The 14,989-nt window shown below is 58.3% G+C and overlaps 3 protein-coding genes across 5 annotated transcripts; 1 reads left to right on the forward strand and 2 right to left on the reverse strand.

Moving 5' to 3' along the window:
• Positions 1–955: 955 nt before the first annotated feature.
• Positions 956–6,742, reverse strand: BTBD19 (BTB domain containing 19). Of its 2 annotated transcripts, none has more exons than XM_048945004.1 (9): positions 6,724–6,742; positions 5,146–5,374; positions 4,565–4,618; positions 3,275–3,334; positions 1,976–2,044; positions 1,626–1,757; positions 1,420–1,545; positions 1,205–1,335; positions 956–1,049 (listed from the first exon to the last, which is right to left on the reverse strand). In XM_048945004.1, the coding sequence occupies exons 2-9, from the start codon at positions 5,281–5,283 to the stop codon at positions 1,034–1,036; spliced, it is 726 nt and encodes a 241-aa protein (XP_048800961.1). In that variant the 5' UTR covers positions 5,284–5,374; positions 6,724–6,742; the 3' UTR covers positions 956–1,033. The 2 variants fall into 2 exon arrangements, with proteins under 2 accessions (XP_048800961.1, XP_048800960.1); XM_048945003.1 differs by lacking the exon at positions 6,724–6,742 and adding an exon at positions 6,341–6,660 and having other exon boundaries at positions 5,146–5,371.
• Positions 6,743–7,143: 401 nt separating this feature from the next.
• On the forward strand, positions 7,144–8,090 carry DYNLT4 (dynein light chain Tctex-type 4). Its single transcript, XM_048945010.1, has 2 exons — positions 7,144–7,283; positions 7,404–8,090. Exon 2 carries the CDS (start codon positions 7,413–7,415, stop codon positions 8,088–8,090), a length of 678 nt encoding a protein of 225 aa, XP_048800967.1. The 5' UTR covers positions 7,144–7,283; positions 7,404–7,412.
• Positions 8,091–8,800: 710 nt separating this feature from the next.
• On the reverse strand, positions 8,801–14,949 carry PLK3 (polo like kinase 3). 2 transcript variants are annotated; one of them, XM_048946296.1, is made up of 15 exons: positions 14,709–14,949; positions 13,994–14,101; positions 13,799–13,915; positions 13,357–13,486; positions 13,189–13,276; positions 12,706–12,801; positions 12,000–12,195; positions 11,544–11,670; positions 11,083–11,192; positions 10,891–11,008; positions 10,710–10,793; positions 10,425–10,584; positions 10,195–10,324; positions 9,901–10,011; positions 8,801–9,583 (listed from the first exon to the last, which is right to left on the reverse strand). In XM_048946296.1, the coding sequence occupies exons 1-15, from the start codon at positions 14,868–14,870 to the stop codon at positions 9,389–9,391; spliced, it is 1,932 nt and encodes a 643-aa protein (XP_048802253.1). In that variant the 5' UTR covers positions 14,871–14,949; the 3' UTR covers positions 8,801–9,388. The 2 variants fall into 2 exon arrangements, with proteins under 2 accessions (XP_048802253.1, XP_048802251.1); XM_048946294.1 differs by having other exon boundaries at positions 10,425–10,587.
• Between the last annotated feature and the right edge of the window lie 40 nt (positions 14,950–14,989).

Below are 14,989 nucleotides of genomic sequence, written 5' to 3' on the forward strand. Positions count from 1 at the left end.
TAGAGAGATATATATTTTTAAGCTTATTTTAAAAGATTTATTTCTCAGCCAAGGGCCTTGTCAGGCTGCTTGGGGTGGGGTAGTGAGGGGCTGCCCCATGTTCCCCCATCCTCTCTGTGCCTCAGTTTCCCTACCAGTGAGCACAGGAGGGACAGAGCTGGGGGATGTGCTGGGGAGCCTATTGCTGCCAGCACACAGGCAGGATTTGGGGGAGGGAGAAGGGGTCCTTGGGGTGCTCCTCGCTGTGCCAAGCCCCTGCGATGTCCCACAGTCACAGCTCTGCCCTGTGTAGGGCACTCACACTGCCACTGGGCTCATCCAGCTGGGAAAGCAACTTTCTTGCCCCATGTCCACGCAATGGGGCCATCTCCCCCTGCCAACCCCCCTCCCCATCCCGGGCACCATCCACGCCGTTACCCAGCACTTTAACTCCAGCGGTGTTGCTGTGCCCACTGCCCTGGCCCCCTGACACTGCCGCTGTGCTGGGGTGGCCCTGGGGTCCTCGTCCCCGTGCCAGGCGTGGGCACGGTGGGCAGCCCCCCCTCCTCCCCCCCAACCACGCCATCTAAGTTATTTATATCAAAGAGAGCAAAGGTTTATTTTTGTAGTTTGTACAGGCGGTAGTGGGGACTGAAGGTTTATTTTTAAAGAGTAAATATATATATTATATATAAATTATCCGCTGTGTCTGACCCTGTCTCCTGGGGGGCACAACTCCGGGGGTGGATGAGATATACACAGCTGTGCGTGCAATGGGCTGTGCAAAGAGGGCGGGGGTGGTGATGGGGATTTTGCAGCCCAGGCAGTGCTGGGCTTGAGTCTGGGAGCTGCCTCATGCCACGCTGAGGCCCTTCTTCGTCTCTGCCACGCGGGGGCCCTGGTGCACTCCTGTAGCACAGTCCTGCTGCCAGCGGAGGGCAGCACCGCCTCGGAGAAGGATGGGACCTGGATGGGATAAGGTTGAATGGGGGCTCATCCTGTGCCCCCATCCCATCCTTCGGATGTCCCGTAGCCCCGCACCGGCATGATCCTCCTATCCTGCCCCTAATCTGTCAAGTGGGGGAAAAGCGCTTTATTGCTGCTCCAGGAGTGCTCAGCACCTCCTGCCCCCTGGAGCAGCAGTGCTCCAGGGGGCAGGAGGGAGGCCCTCCTGCCCCCTGGAGCAGCAGTGCTCCAGGGGGCAGGAGGGAGGCACAGGCCCTACTTGCTGTGTGGGTCCAGGTGGCGGTGGTGGTTGCGGGGCCGCGTGCCGTGCCGGGGTCGACAGAGGTGGGGGGGCACCCCGCTTCCACACCGCAGTGCATGGGACCGCCAGGCTGCTGCGATGCTATCGACCTGCCCAGACGGGGACAACAGTGTGGGTACCCCAAACCAGCCCCATGACATCCCCAAGAAGCAGCGGGGCACCCCACAACTCACTGGGATGAGCAGGTCACGTTGATTTTGGCTTTCCAGCGTTGCCAGCTCGCTGGGTGCCAGCAAGGGCAGGCGCAGCTCCTGCACAGGCAGAGCGGCCACCTCAGGTACCGGGCGCCCCAGGACTGCCTGTAGGACATTAGGGATGGATAGATGGAGCAGACACTGAGGGGTTTTGGGAGAGCACCACCCCGCCGTGCCACACTCACCGAACTGACATGCGCCCACTCCCGCACAGCTTGCACCAGGTCCAGCTCATCTGCAGCCAGGTGGTCGCTGCGCAGCACCCGTGCCAGCACCGTGTCGGAGAGCTCGTGGAAGCCCCGTGTCTGCACCACTGCCTGCGAGTGCACTGCTTGAACCAACACCACCTACAGCCCTCACACCAACCCTGTCTGGCACCCCAGCACCCCCCCCGGCCCATCCCCAGCCTGGCTTCCAGCACCTTCTCCCAAAAAACCCATTTCCTCCCCAGCTCCAGTCCTACCATTCTCGTGGCCCCATTCCCCTGCCCCACACCGTGTCCCTGTTTGCTCCCTGTTTCCCCCTGCAGCCATACCATGGTGTAGCTCTCAATGAACGCCAGGCAGTGCTTCTGGAGATCTGCCTGCCCGTAGGTCACTGCAGCCTGTGGAACATGAGGGACACCCGTGAGGGTCCCCAGGGCAGGAGGGACCCCTCCCAAAGCCCCTCTTGAGACTCCTCCCCATGCTACCAGCCCTGAAGTGCTCTCAGACTCAGGTAAGAAGAGCAGCCCCATGCACGGTGCCAGCACATGGGGCAAGGCACCCGCTCTTAGCCAGCCCATGGCAAAGGGTTTGGTGGCTCCAGTCAGCCCCAGTTACAAGCAGAAACATCCAAGCTCTCACAGCCACTCAGGGACATCACCAGGCTCTGGGTGGACATGAGGTTGCCCACAGTCATCTTTTCTCACCTAGACGCAAGGTTGGCACGCGGCCCTTTGAGGTGTACCCCATGCGCCACCACGCAGACTGCCCTGTTGTCACCATTCCCTGCTGCAAAAGGAATCTGGGGGGGCTTTTATCCTCTCCCAGAGTAAAACTTACCCCTAGGCTGACTCTGCCCATTATTGTACCCTTCTCAGGTCATCGTAACATGCCCTCATCCCCAGGCAGAGACAGCCTGTGCATGTGGGGTACAAGAGATCTTACAGTGTCACCTCCCCCGCAGCCTTGACTGGGACTGGAGCTAATGCAAGCCAGTAGGGCAGAGCGAGATGTTTACTTCAGGTTTGTTTTGTTTTGGGGTTTTCTGATTCTTTCCTCTGAGCCCAATTTAGCTCTGTTTACAGGGTGGTCAGGTACCACGTGGGATGGGAGCTTCTGCACCAGGGCCAGCATCTCACCCAGAGGCATCACTTTGGTCATGGCTGTAGGGTCAGTCCTGGGGGCATGGGGTATATAAATCATCTCCCATCCTTGTCCTAGGAGCACGAGGCAGCAGTCCCACCAAGCAGTCATGGGGCCTCCCAACTACTCCTGAGTGGCCCAAATCTCAGCAGAGTTTTGGGAAATGACCCCAAAATCCATCCTGGGGAATTCTATCTGACCCTGTGGAGAGGAGCATGGTCTTGGGGCTGTGGTGGCCCACACCAGTGTGATGTCCTCAGGGGACAGGACAGTTGCTGAGTGGGAGGGGAGGAAAATCCTGCCCCATCAGCCAACTCAAACTCCAAAATAGCAGAGTTATTTTTACTCTCTGTGACGCTCCTTGGGAAGTTGTCACTGTTTTTTCCCCAGCACCCCAGGCTGATCCTCGCCCTGCAGGTGGCCCATTGCCCACATGGGGGACCTGAGCACCATCCCTGCTGGCCACATCAGAGCCAGGTGCCACTTACCTGCAGGGCCTCGCAGACCTGCTCCACACTCAGCGTGTTCTTAATGAACTCCACACAGAGCTGTAAGGTGAACAGGAGAGAGTGAGTGGCCAGAGCAGGGGACCCCACCGCCATCCCTGTGATGTTCAGCATCCCCTCGGCCCCCCGGACACAGAACATTGGAGAGGGGTGGAGGAGCCCCATGGGGTTCTGTAACATATTGGATGGGCTGAGGGGAGAAGTTTTGTGGCAGAGCATGTGAGCAGAGATTCAGCTATGGTGAGAGCCTGCAATGATCAAACCCAGGCCAACTGTGTATCCTGAGGAAGGTGACCCAACTCCAGCCATGATCCAGTACTGCCATGAGGACACTGTCAATGTCCCCAGCTGTGAATACTGAGTGACCCCAGCTCTCCCTGCTTGGAGAGGAGCATCTGTGGCTGCAGTCCGAATGCAGCTGGGACACAGCCAGATGGATTCCTTCCTGCCCACCCCAGATGCCTCCCACATGGGGACACGAGCCATGTGGAGACAGAGGGCAGGGCCCTGGGAAACCCAAAGTGATGTGATCTGTGGGGAGGAGCCATTTGCTGGAGCAGAAGGGCCCTGAGTCACCCTGCAGCTGGGGACAGAGCCAGGGGCTTCCCCAGCTGTCACTTGATCCCCACCTTCACACGCATCTACTGATGAAGGAATTGCTCTGGGGATGCCCTTGCTGGATGATTGCAAACCCCCAGCTCTACACCTCACACTTCTGTCCACCTGGTGCCATGGCTGGGGTCTTGCTGAGCATGTCCTTGTGAGACGTGGGGCTGCTCTGGCAGCTCTCACATCCTCAACAAACTCCTTCCCCACTGCACTGCTGAGGGAGGGGAAGTCCGGGTGTGAGGTGCAGGTCACGCGATAGGCCCAGCCGTAATCCAGGAATGGCTCTGGTGACGCGTCCCAGCTGCCCAAAGAGCTCCCTCCCCTTGTCCCACTTCCCATCCATCTGCCTGACTGCATCCCTAACGGAGCCCATCAGCTCCCACTGCTCCACTTTGCTTTCTGCTGCCTCCCCAAGGCCTCCCAGCCCGCAGCAGCCCCAAAGGGTGCCCAGTGCTCCCCAGCGTGGGACTTTCCCAACAGCATCCTCCTGACACAGCCAGAAGGCACCCGAAGACACTGGGGCTTTCCTATTGCCCTTCATGGGGTGGGAGATACGTGATCCTCTGTCCTGCCATGGGGTTTTCCCAGCTCTGGCTGTACTGGCGTGCTCCTCAGCATAGCAGCATAGAGGACTCACTACCCCAAGTCTAAGCAGGGTCATACCTTGCAAAGGTCCTGCAGGCCGTACTCCACCGATGAGGTCAGCACCTCTAGCACCTATAGCACAAAATCATAGAATATCCCAAGCTGGAAAGGACCCTCAAGGATCAGAAGCCAATTCCTGGCTCCACAGCAGACCACTCAAATTCTATGTCTAAGAGCACTGTCCAGATGCCCCTTGAACTCTGGCAGCATAGGGCCTTGATCACTGCCATGGGGAGCCTGTTCTATGCCCATTGCCCTCTGTTGCAGAATGTTTTCCTGATATACCAATACATACTAGGCATAGCAGCTCAGGGAGCACAGGGATGCATCCCCCCTTTCTCTATGAAAGTTCTGGGCTATGAATGTATGGGAGAGGAGCTGCTGCAAGATAGAACAAAAACAGAGCTCCCCCTCTCTGATATCCCTGTCGCACACTCATGGTTGTCCCAGGCCACCTGGGGAACAGGGTACACTTGACACCTCACAGTGCTGTGCTGAGGCTCCACATACTCACTGCACAGATGGCCATCCATCCCTTGGAGCAACAAAGCTCCCCTCCACCCATTAATTTCCCCATGCATTCCCCCATCCCCACTCACAGTATGGCTGTTGAGGGTGACGCTGTTAGTGTAGAGGAACTCAATGACGGCTAGGAAGACTTCTGGCTGCACATTGCCCAGGATGAAGGGTCCCTGGGCTGGAACGCTGCTGAGAGGATCCTCGTTGCTTGTCAGCATCCCCCGGAACGCCTGGCAGCGGCATGCCAGCACACAGCGATGTGCAAACACCTGCTGCTTCTCCCGGCCCACCACGAACGTCACATCACTGCTGGGGAGAGGGGATCATGAAGGACAGAGAAAACACCAATCCCAGGGCTGGGACAGGGCACAAGGTGGTGGGTTTATTGTAGGGCATAGGGTTCCACTGCCTCCCTGGTTCCCCCAGCCCCACGGTCTTTGTGCAGTTGTGCTGGCTACAGTCCTGTTATCTCCTCATCCCCTGTTCTGCTCTTCTCCAGTCCCAGTAGGGCAACAAACCTGTCCCTCATGGTGACCCACTGCAGGTGAGGACACCTGGCCCATCCCAGGTCTGGAGATCTGAGCAGCGCCATATGAGTCCTCCATAAATCCAACAGCAAAGTGGACTGAATAAAACTTCTCCGTGGTTGCAGTTTACAGGGGAAGAAAGAGGAAACGGAATGTGGGGTGTAGGCTGTGAGATGGAGATTACAAGCCACAGAGTGCAAGATCTAGGTGCAGGATGAAGGTCAGCAAGCACAGGGTGCAGATTTTGGGTTGCAGAATGCAGAAGGAACGCCGGTAGATGCAGAGTGCAAATTTCACAGTACAAAAGCTGGAGGATGCATGGTATAGGATGCGATCTGAGGATGGCCAGACCTCCACAGCAACTTCCCTGGCACTGGAGTTTGTGGGGTTTTCACTGGGATTTCTCTTCTGGGTGGCCAACACAGGATTTCTTGTGATAATACTGATGCTTCTGCCAGGCTTCGGCATGAGACGGGCAAAGGGGACCACACACGTTGACCACCCAGCACTGCTCCTGGCAGGAACACCGCCAGGGCCCCCGTGGGGCTGCCCCCTGCTCCATGGCCATGAGGTGTCAGCAGAGATAGCGAGAGGAAGCGCGGCTGAAGCCAAGATGGAGCAGGAGCAGATAGAGGAGGGGGGAACGGCCCAAGAGCCGTGCAGAAGTCATGCACATCCCATAGGCTGCCAGGAGCTTCCCAGGGGAATGCCGGAGGGGAAGATGGCGGCAGCCAGCCTTCCCCCTCACCTGAACTGGGGGTTGTTGACCAGGGAGCGGAGGGCAGCGGTGAACGCGGCCGCCTCGCCATGCAGCCGGGCCGAGCAGGAGCGGGCCATGGGGAGGACGGCGGAGGAGGAAGGCGGGGAGGAGGCCGGCCTGGGGAGGAGGCCGCAGCGTCACGGCCCATTGCTAGGGAAACAGGCAGGCGGGCAGCTGGGCTGGGAGAGGCACTGGGGCCGAGTAAAGGGGAGGCAAGCGGGGGAAGCCCACCCTTGAGCTGCTCTGCAGCCCTTGGGTCTGCATAGGAAAGCAGTGGATGCAAGTGGAAGGAAAGGACAGCCAGAGCCCAAGGAGCAGAGTGCAGCTGCCGGCGTGCTTGGCAGCACGAGCCTGCAGTGAGCTATAAATACCTTCAGCAGCAGATAGATACACAAAGGCCGTCTCCACTTTCCCTAAATAGATCTGCAGTCGGGGCAGACAAAGGCGCATTGATGGGGCAGCCGGGGCGTACCAGCAGGGCTGGGCTCCATGCAGGGAGAAAACTCCACTTGGCTTCCAGGCAGAGCTGTTGCAACTTGGGGCATGGGTGCTCAGCTGCCCCACTGTTGTGCTCAATGGGTGCCCTGGGAGTCCTAGGAGAAGTGGCACTTGGGGATGATATCTGGGGCAAAAACATCAAACCTTGGTGCCGCTCCCAGCAGAGTTCACACAGCTTTTCTCCATCCGTTGCAGTGGATGCTCACGAGGTGTTTTTTGGGGTGCCCAGGAGGAGAAGCCTATATCACAGGGCACTGTGTCCCTAGTCTGGCTGCAGTCCAGGCTGCAGCTGGCAGCAAGCTGTAGGGGAAATGGGACAATAGGGCAGTGCAGGCAGCAGGAAACAAAGAGTTATGGTGCCAAGGGGAGTTTCAGCGTCACGTAGCAACCCTTCTTGCTCCAGGAGCTCAACAAGCTGCAACCCAGGGGAGAGGTGGGTTCTGGGCAGCTGAGGGGCAAATGGGAGTAGAGGATTTGGGGGGGGCAAGAGGGGGGGTTGGAGGAGGGGCTTCTTGCCCAGGGCAAGGGTCTTAGAGATTCTTCTCCCCTCCAGACCACCTGTATGGCTGAGCAGCCATCCCTAGAACTGGCAGCATCCACGCGGGTGATGGCTGTAGACGGCACTGAAGCCCCTCATCCCCGAGCCATCCACCGTGGCTCCCACCCCACAGCCCCAACACGGGGCCCAGAGGAAGGCAAAGCCCCACCGCTGCTCTCCCGCCGCAGCTCCATGCTCAGCACCCTGCCAGGCCCCCCAGGCAGCCGCCGCAGCTCTCTGGGGGCAGCTCCAGGGGGAAAGAGGCCCTCCATGGGACCCTGGCTCCTCCACAGCCGTGTGAGTTTCTCAGGGCTCCCACTTTTCCAACCCATTCCAGAAACCCACCTGGAAAACACGTACAGGATGGGGCCGGAGGAAGGCTGCAGGTTCAACGCAGGGCGGGTGCAGCGGGTGCTGGAGGGAGTCCTAGCCAGGGTGCTGGGGGGCACAGCCTACAGCCCCCAGGGCAGCACGGTGCTGGTGCAGAGCCTGGCTGAGCTGCTGCGGGGCCGGGCAAAGGAGGTGGTGCCACCCCGCTACAAGCTGGTGTGCCAGGTGCTGCTGGGCCAGCACAGCCAGCAGAGCATGCTGGTGGCCAGCCAGGCACTTTGGGACCCTGAAAGCGATAGCTTTGCCTCTGCTTCTTTCTACAATGCCTCACTCTTTGCTGTTGCTATAGTGCATGGGGTTTACTTTGAGTAAAGGTCGCCTGCCCTGACCTGTGCTCAACCTGCAGCCCTACACGACTAGTGCAAATAAATAACTTTGCATCACGCCTGACTTTTATTGCATAGATCCAATGATGGCACAGGCAGAGATGCCCCAGGGTGTGGTGGCCTTCACCACCATAGTTTTCAAGACAACCCAAACTACAGTAAACAACTCCAAATTCGGACTCTGCTTCCTTTTCCCCCAGAGGTCAGTGCAGGCAGCAGCCCAGGGCTGGACAGGGAGGACACGGAGCAGCCCATAACCTTTCCCACACTGCAGGCTGCTCCCAGGAAGAGGTAGCAGCAGGGCAGGAGGTGACAGATCATGTTCAAAGCAAGGCTGCAGAGCAGGATTAAGTCCCTCCTCTTTCCTGGCTTCACTCCCAGTTCACATCCCATTGCATCAGGCAGTGCAGAACATCCCACAGCCCTCAGCTGGGAGTCACTCCCCCTGCTTTCCCCAGAACTGATACACTGAGGGATCACGTATCAGCAAGAGGCAGTCTTTCTTCCAGTTTCTACCTCAGCATCCAGACACTCTACCAGATCTCATCACCTTGCCTGCTTCCCCCACATCTCCATTTCCCTCACCTTGACAGCACTAGGCAGCAGCCCTGGATGCTCTGCTCCACAGCCTTGAGAAGCCACAAACATTTTATGACCTAAAACCCAACACCAAACAATATGAGAACAGATTGCTTTTACACAAATAAAGTTTTAATGAGGTAAGTCAGGGACAGGGGAGCTGCACATGGACAGACCAAGAAGAAAATAAATAAATTCCATATAAATAAGATGCATAAATAATCCCACCTGGCAGAGACTGCCTTGAAACAGGAAATCTGCCCTTAGCTTACAGCCATACAAGGGTTTCTCGAGGCAAGCCCACAGATCCCTTCCCCCTGCCCTCTACCAAACCTCAAGTTGTACCAGACAATTCAAAACTGGGGGGCAGCCGGAGCCCAGCTCAGCCCCCCTCCCTAGTGTAGGGGTTGTGGAATGGCACAAGTCAATCCATGCAGCCCTGGCAGGGCAGGCATCACCCTACAGCCGTCGGTCCCTTGGAGGGCATCTGCTCTACCCTGCAGCACCAAGCCTTGAGCTCACGGCCATGCAGAGAGAAAGACAGTGATTGCCTACAGCCAGGGAGCAGCATGGATGTCCAGACCCGCTGCCAGGGCCACATTCACGTCTTAGATCAAAGTCCAGCTGAGCACCACAACACCTCCCATCCCATGGGAGGGCAAGAGGAGACCATCTACGTCCTGAGAAGGTCTCCAAAGCCCCATGCTAGGCATCAGCCCACTCCTGGAGGAGCTTGAGGATGTATCGGAGGCAGTGCTGGAGCTCAGGTGAACAGCCCAGCTCTTGGATGCTGCACAGCTTGTAGGTGTAGGAGTTACGCTCCCGGTTGATGTAGGTGACAAGGCATGAATGGTCGGGCTTGCTGATGATCACCTTGGTGTGGTCATTGTAGAAGTTCACCTGGGAGACAGGTGGGGCTCAGTTTTAGCTCATACCTCCTGCAGCACAGCTCCATGCCTGCTCCCACCACACTTCCTGCCTCAACCTGCTCCTCCTCCCCAACCTGCCCAGGAGCAGTCCCACATCAGGAATGCACTGGGGCACCTGACCAAAGTGTCATGCCTCCCAGGGGACTGGATGGGCTGTGACACCAGAGCAGCATCTCACACCCAGATGGATCTATGTATTCAGGCTGTAGGAGTCAAGATTTAACCCAGCATAGGAGTTCCGGGCTGGCTTCTTCCCCACAAGGGTTGGGGCATCCCCACTGCACATACCTGTAGGGTGCCATTGCTAAAAAGCATGAGCAAGGCCTGGTCAGTCTTCACCCACTGCAGGAGGAGCAGGGCCGGCTGTCCAAGGTCATCTATGCTAGGCAAGTCACCTCCCTTAGAGAGAAACATCTACATAAGCCATTGGTCCCACACTGTCACCACAGTGCGCATGGCCATGTCACAGCAAACACCCTCTGGGGTCTCTGCTAGCAGGACACAGCCCCATGGGGGCCTGCCTGGCCATACTCACATGGCACAGTCATGTCCCAGTGTCCAACCCAGCATCTCAGCACTCACCTTCATGAGATGCTGCTCCATATAGGATGCAAAATAGCGCAAGACACTCATCTGTCCACGCAGCTGCTCAGGGACAGCAGACACAGGGAATGCAAAGTGCTTGCTGTTGGTTGGGTTGTAATGCACTGTCCTGGTGGAGAGCAGAACATGAGTTTCAGGGCCACTGGGCACCAAACCACCCTAGGCTCAGCTTTCTCCCATTCCCTCCTACCCACAAGGGCACTGCTTACTTGTGGTTGGGGGACAGCATCATGTGCGTGCCGTTGTTGAAGAGGACCCCAATGCTGTGGTTGGAGAGCTGGTAGCCAAAGCCATACTTGTTGGAGTAGTCCACCCACTTGCTCACCCAGACAAACTGTTCATGTCGGGCCAGGGAAGCCGGGTTTCTCTCTGCTGGTAGAGAAGAACAGAGTGAGCAGAGCAGGCAACCCCTCCCCCCTCCCCAGCTCCTTGCCTTAGGGTCAGGCACCCGAAGCAGCACCCATGCCTGTATCCCACCAGCTCAGCAGGTTTACCTGGAGGCATGCAGGAGAGGCAGGTGCGCAGGAGCTGCACAGCAGACTCGATGATGGCAGAGGTGGTGATGCAGTCTTCAAAGGCTACAGAATGGAAGATGACAGGCTGTGAGTCAGCTGGCCCCGCTATCAGTCAGGGCAGGGCAGGAAGCCCATGCTGGGACAGGGAGGAGCTGCTCACCCTCACAACTGCTGGCCATGGTCCCACGGACAGAGGGGGATGTGGACTTGTGGGATGTCTCTTCCACCAGTGTCTCCACAGGGCTGGAGCCAACACTACGGCAGGACACAGGGGTGGCCTGGGGAAAACCCAATATTAGCACCATGCTGCTGACCCCTCCAGGAGTGTGAAAGAACCCAGGGCTGCTCTCACCTCATTCCCCTCCACTGCCTTGCAGCTCATCTGCCGGCAGATGGATGTCTTCACCAGCCCAGTGACCAGCTTGGAGATATCATCCTTGTCTTCCAGAGAGCCCTTCTTGGCTGAGGAGAGAGCACACAATGAGTGGAACAAGGAATAGGGACATCTGGGCCACCCCTCCCCATAGTACAGCCCATGGAGTGAGGATGGTGTCAGGCTGCTGTCTCCCACTTTCACTTCCCCATTCTCATGGGGCACAGGCTGCCCAGGAGGAACTGCCCCATGGGTTGCAGCACATTATCAGCCCACTGGGTGCACACCCCAGCAGGCCACCAGCACCAGAAGGGCAGGGACAAGCCAGCAGGTGCTGACCCCAGACAGGGGGACAGAGACCCATCCCAAGCCTCTCTAGAGAACAGGACATACATCTCCATGGGTAAAAGGGTCATCTGGAGGCTTTTGTATACACTCACCCTTAGGTTTCTTCTTCCTAAAGAGCGTCTTGGTGACTTTAGCAAACAAACTCTTGGCTGGGTTGGGGGCACACAGCTCTGGAGCCATCACACAGCTGCTGGGAGGGAGCTTCTCGGGTGTGTAACCCTGCAGAGAGGTCACAGCAGAGGGTTAATTTCCATAACCCACATGAAGCAACTGTCCTGGGCTGACCGCAGCCCTCCTGACAGCAGCTTGCATTTCCGACCAGCCTTGGCTCTGGGCCTGGTATTGGGTATCAGCTCTATGGGATATCCTGTGGGATAGGGCAGCAGGGAGCACAGCAGATCCCTTGAATCCTCCGCTGGCATTTGCGCAGCACAGCGGTTGCTTTCTTTCTTGAAAGGCACTCAAGGACATCACCCAAACTCCCTGCCAGCAGCAGCCCAGCCCCAAAGCCTCATCCCAGGGTCACAGCTGGAATCCTTCACACTCACCTTGAAGAACTCATGGTCCAAAATCTCATCGAGCGTGAGGCGGTCCTGGGGGTTGCGCTTGAGGATGCCAGCAATGAGGTGCCTGGCAGGCAGTGAGAGGAAGGTGGGCAGGATGTAGTCCACTTGCTTGATGTACCTATAGGTCTCCTTCAGGTCCAGGGTCTCAAAGGGAGGGTTCCCACACAGCAAGGTGTACCTGGGAGGGGACACACGTGCCACTGTCATTCTCCCTCTGGGTTTGTGACTCAGCAGCACTCGGAGCAAGGAAATTACTGGCGTTCAGTTGCCACACCTGGCTGGGAACACCACTTCCAGCCTGGGCACATCCAGCCATGCTCTCTCCTAGCGACTGTTTGGGGACAACAGGCGAGGAACATGGGGGCTGGGGACAGCTCTGCTGCCCTGCCCCGCTGAGGGAAGTTGAGCAGGAAGCCTGCGGGCTGAGAAGGGCTCGAGTCGCTGAGGTGATCATTCCCCATACAAACAAGCCAGCAGCTGCCACCAACCACCAATACTTTCCGTTGTTTACAACACTCAGAGTGTGAACACCCTGCAGCAGAGCTCAGCACAGCCTGCTGCCTGCAGCTCTCAGCCCCCAAGCACTGCCCTCTCCTCCCTCTTCGCTTTTGCCAAGAGGCAAAAATGCCATGGGACCTCCTCCTTGGGGCACCCCAGAGCCCTGCCTGCCCCTTCCCCATGCACTTACATGACACAGCCCAGCGACCACACATCCGACTCAGGGCCGTGCCCCTGCCGCAACAGCACCTCAGGGGCCAGGTAGTTGGGGGTTCCACATATTGTCCTGTGGGCAGACACCGGATCAAGAGCATGCTCTTATCTTCCCACTTCCTTGAGTGGGAGATCCAGCTGGCAGCTTGTTTCCAACCCCCACCCCTGACTTTGAGCTCCCCCCCAGCTCCCAGGGCTCAGCAGCAGCTGCTCCAAGCAAGCTGCGGGGAATAACTTGTCCTAGACACAGCACGGAACAGGGCCTTTGTGTCCCAGCCTGTGCACCCGGCCAGCACAATGGCCATAGCGAGCGCATTGTTCTCCCTGCAGGCTGCAGGCACGCTCTGGAGAAGCCACAAAGCCCCCAGCCCCCTCTCCTTGTCTGCAGCTGGGGCCCTGAGGCTGCCCCTACCCCATAGCCCAGGGAGCCATAGGAAGATGACAGAAGCCCCAGACTTACTTCTTCTTTTGATCAGAGGCATCCTGGTATGCAGCCAGACCAAAGTCCCCCACTTTCAGCTCCATGTTCTCATTGATGAAGAAGTTGCCTGTGAGACAAAGGGCAATGTATTTCTGCTGGCCCCTTCAGGGCAGCCCTGAACTATTCCATCCCAGCCATGCCACTCACCCAACTTGAGGTCCCGGTGCAGGATGCCCTTGAGGTGGAGATATTTGAGGCCTGAGATGATTTGTTTGAGGTAATAGCGCACTTCAGGCTCCAGCAGAGTGTGGCGGGCCTTCCAGATGTGGGCCAGTGACTGTGGAGGGGAAAGAAGTCAGCATGGTGATGGGGGGGGGAGGGGAACAAGGAGCAGGTAGGGGCAGCTCTTTCAAGAATTGCACAGAGTCACTGCGTTAGGATCACTGAGCTCTTTGTAAGGTTGAGGCTGCTCAGCACCACCAGGGGAACTCCTGGATTTATGGGGGCCACATTGGGGCTCTCAGTGTGATAGAGAAACATGCAGTGCAACCGGGTGGGGTTGGCTCAGGTGGGTGATGGAATGTTAAAGAAGCAGAGCACTAACATGGCACCTCAGGACCCAGAACATGGGGGCTGCAGCAGCCCTCACCTTCCGACTGCAGTGCTCCAAGAAGATGTAGATGCTCTCCGCATCCTCAAAATAGTGGGAGAACTTGACAATGTGCTTGTGGTGCAGGTCACGGTGCAGCTCAATCTCATTGGTGATCTGGAAGGGAGCAGCAGATGTGAGCAATGCAAGGCAACCCCAACACAACCCCAGCTCCCCACTGGCGTCAACACACACCTTCTCCCGTTGGTGGGGTTTAGCCACCCGGCTGTGAGGGATGACCTTCACGGCATAGGTTTTGTTGCTGGAGAGGTCCGTCATCTCATAGCATCGTGCAAAGCCGCCCTACAAGAGGAAAGGCACACAAGGACGGGTGAGAGGCAGCCTTCCTCCTCCTCACTGCCAGCTCACCCACTAAGATCTGAACCGTGATGCTCTCAAATAGGGATTTTCTCAACTCAGTTCCTGTAAAATCTCCACAGTGTTTGCGCTCCCACCATCACCGAATTCCGGAATCTTTCCCGATGACGGCTCACCCGGAAAGCCCTACGCAGGGCAGAGGGGAGCGGAGGCTACCGAGAGCGGCACGCCGGAGACAGGTTTTTCCTGCCGTGATGTCAGCCCCGAATCTGCACACTCAGCTGCCGGGCCGGGAGCAGGCAGCCGCCTCCCACACACGGCTCGCAGCGGGAGGAAAAGTTGCGTGTGCCGCAGCGGCCCTGGGAAGCGGGGTGGGAACTGGCGGCCCACGCACGGCCCCGCGGGGCGACCCGAAACCGATGTGCGCTGCGATAGACAGGCGGGGGCCGGGCCGGTCGATCCACCGTTCCCAGAGCCGTTCCTGAAACGAAGGGGCCCCGCTCAACCCTCTCCCTCCGAACCGGGAGGCGGCTTCCGGCCGCATCGAATCACGGCACATCCCCCCCACGACACCCTCCTCCCCGATCGGTACCTTTCCCAGCAGGCGGCCCTTGCAGTAGGAGCGGCCGGAGAGCGGGTCTGTGATGATGCGGGTGGGCTCGGCCGGCCGGGCCGACGGCGGTGCCGGGGTGGGAGCGGGCTGTGCGGGGAGGCAGGTGGCGAGGAGCGGGGGGAAGAGGCCGGCGTGCTCCATGGCTGCTCCTCCGCCACCGCCGCGCCCCGTACACGTGGCCCCGCCGCCACCGCGCGCTGTCGTTGCCGCGCCGGGGATCCCGCCCGGCTTTATCAATGGGCGCGATGACGTCACCCGCA

Source organism: Lagopus muta, chromosome 5, assembly GCF_023343835.1.
Source record: "Lagopus muta isolate bLagMut1 chromosome 5, bLagMut1 primary, whole genome shotgun sequence".
NCBI classification, from domain to species: domain Eukaryota; kingdom Metazoa; phylum Chordata; class Aves; order Galliformes; family Phasianidae; genus Lagopus; species Lagopus muta.

What these genes read in the sequence shown, in the direction of transcription:
- BTBD19 (XM_048945003.1), bottom strand. Translation starts at nt 6,429, where the DNA reads ATGGCCCGCTCCTGCTCGGCCCGGCTGCATGGCGAGGCGGCCGCGTTC. An exon ending in TCACCCTCAACAGCCATACT is followed by an intron (nt 4,619 to 5,145) that starts GTGAGTGGGGAT and finishes TTTGTGCTATAG; the next exon opens with GTGCTAGAGGTGCTGACCTC. An exon ending in AACGTGACCTGCTCATCCCA is followed by an intron (nt 1,336 to 1,419) that starts GTGAGTTGTGGG and finishes CCGTCTGGGCAG; the next exon opens with GTCGATAGCATCGCAGCAGC.
- PLK3 (XM_048946294.1), bottom strand. Translation starts at nt 14,870, where the DNA reads ATGGAGCACGCCGGCCTCTTCCCCCCGCTCCTCGCCACCTGCCTCCCC. An exon ending in AACCCCACCAACGGGAGAAG is followed by an intron (nt 13,916 to 13,993) that starts GTGTGTGTTGAC and finishes GCTCCCTTCCAG; the next exon opens with ATCACCAATGAGATTGAGCT. An exon ending in TGGAGCACTGCAGTCGGAAG is followed by an intron (nt 13,487 to 13,798) that starts GTGAGGGCTGCT and finishes TCCCCTCCACAG; the next exon opens with TCACTGGCCCACATCTGGAA.
- DYNLT4 (XM_048945010.1), top strand. Translation starts at nt 7,413, where the DNA reads ATGGCTGAGCAGCCATCCCTAGAACTGGCAGCATCCACGCGGGTGATG.